Genomic DNA, 1,160 nt, shown 5'->3' on the forward strand with positions numbered 1-1,160 from the left:
TGCACAAAGAGCCACAATTAAGAACACAATCACTTTTTCACCACGTGAAAGTTGCTGCAGCTAGAAAACCACTACATATGCCCGTTTACCTCTCTATAGCAGCTCTTCTGTGTCACTTCTTGAATTGGCCATTTTTTTCTGGCATTAACACAATTTAGTTTAATCTGTTCCAACTGCTTTCTGTAGCTTTCACCAGAACTAAATTGTTGCTGTTGACTTTCCAGACTCCTTGGCTCTGGTATCTTCAACTCCTGATGTTGAACTTTATTTCCTGAAAAAAAATCTTATTATTAAAAAGCCTTGATTTTAGTACTTGAAACAGTTTCTGGCAGATTTATTCCACAGTTTCTAGAAGAATTTTACCTCATTTTCTATATCAGAATAAATGAACACAGCTGACTTACTGGAATCAGGCATTAAAAGGCATTAATGTGATCTTCAGGATTCATATTCAGTTCAGGGTAGTAACATGGCAACTTTCTTGAAAATATTAGGATACTACTATAACAGTAAGAGATATAACTGCTTCCTTCACCAACACCCACAAAATCATATTCATCATTTGTACTACAACACCCTGGGACACTGAGCAGGTTTATAAAGCATTTAAGATAAGCTTATTGCAATACTTCTAATTTGAAGTCTGTTGTCTGTGACAATAGGCAACCTATAATCCAGCACCATGACTGCATCCAGGGGCATAAAAGGACAAGGCACGGTCCATCTCCTGGTTCCTTTTGCAGAGGTAATCAGGCATTGAATTTGAGGAAGATTGCAGGGCAGGCTGCAAATAGCACAGCCTAAGAGCGTTCCTTCACATGCTCCTTCAGTTGTCTTTTCAAACAACTAGAAAGCAGTATCCCATGCTAAGCAGATGTTGAATCCTTCAGTACTGAAGGACTGAGCTATTACAACCAGCATCTCGTCTGGAAGGTTAAATGAAGCACAAACAGGGAAAGTACTACCTGAAACCTCAACTGTTCCCAACACAAGTCAATGGGAAAGGTTTTGCTGGGGGCGGGGGGGACAGGGACAATGAAGTTGAAAAGCACCATTTTTCAATTTAAGTATTTTTCTTTCCTACAATAAGTAGATATGTATATAATCTTAAATCCAACCCCTGCAATATTATTAGACATTTTCACCTAATTTATTCAGCA

General features: G+C 38.4%; 1 protein-coding gene across 1 annotated transcript in view; it reads right to left on the reverse strand.

The window, feature by feature from the left end:
• The window catches only part of TTK (TTK protein kinase), a 38,549-nt gene that overhangs the window by 11,095 nt on the left and 26,294 nt on the right, over nt 1–1,160 (reverse strand). The window contains 1 exon segment of the mRNA XM_010284910.1: nt 90–271. Within this exon segment, the coding sequence (XP_010283212.1) occupies nt 90–271 (182 nt within the window).

Source organism: Phaethon lepturus, unplaced genomic scaffold, assembly GCF_000687285.1.
Source record: "Phaethon lepturus isolate BGI_N335 unplaced genomic scaffold, ASM68728v1 scaffold9034, whole genome shotgun sequence".
Classification (NCBI taxonomy): Eukaryota; Metazoa; Chordata; class Aves; order Phaethontiformes; family Phaethontidae; genus Phaethon; species Phaethon lepturus.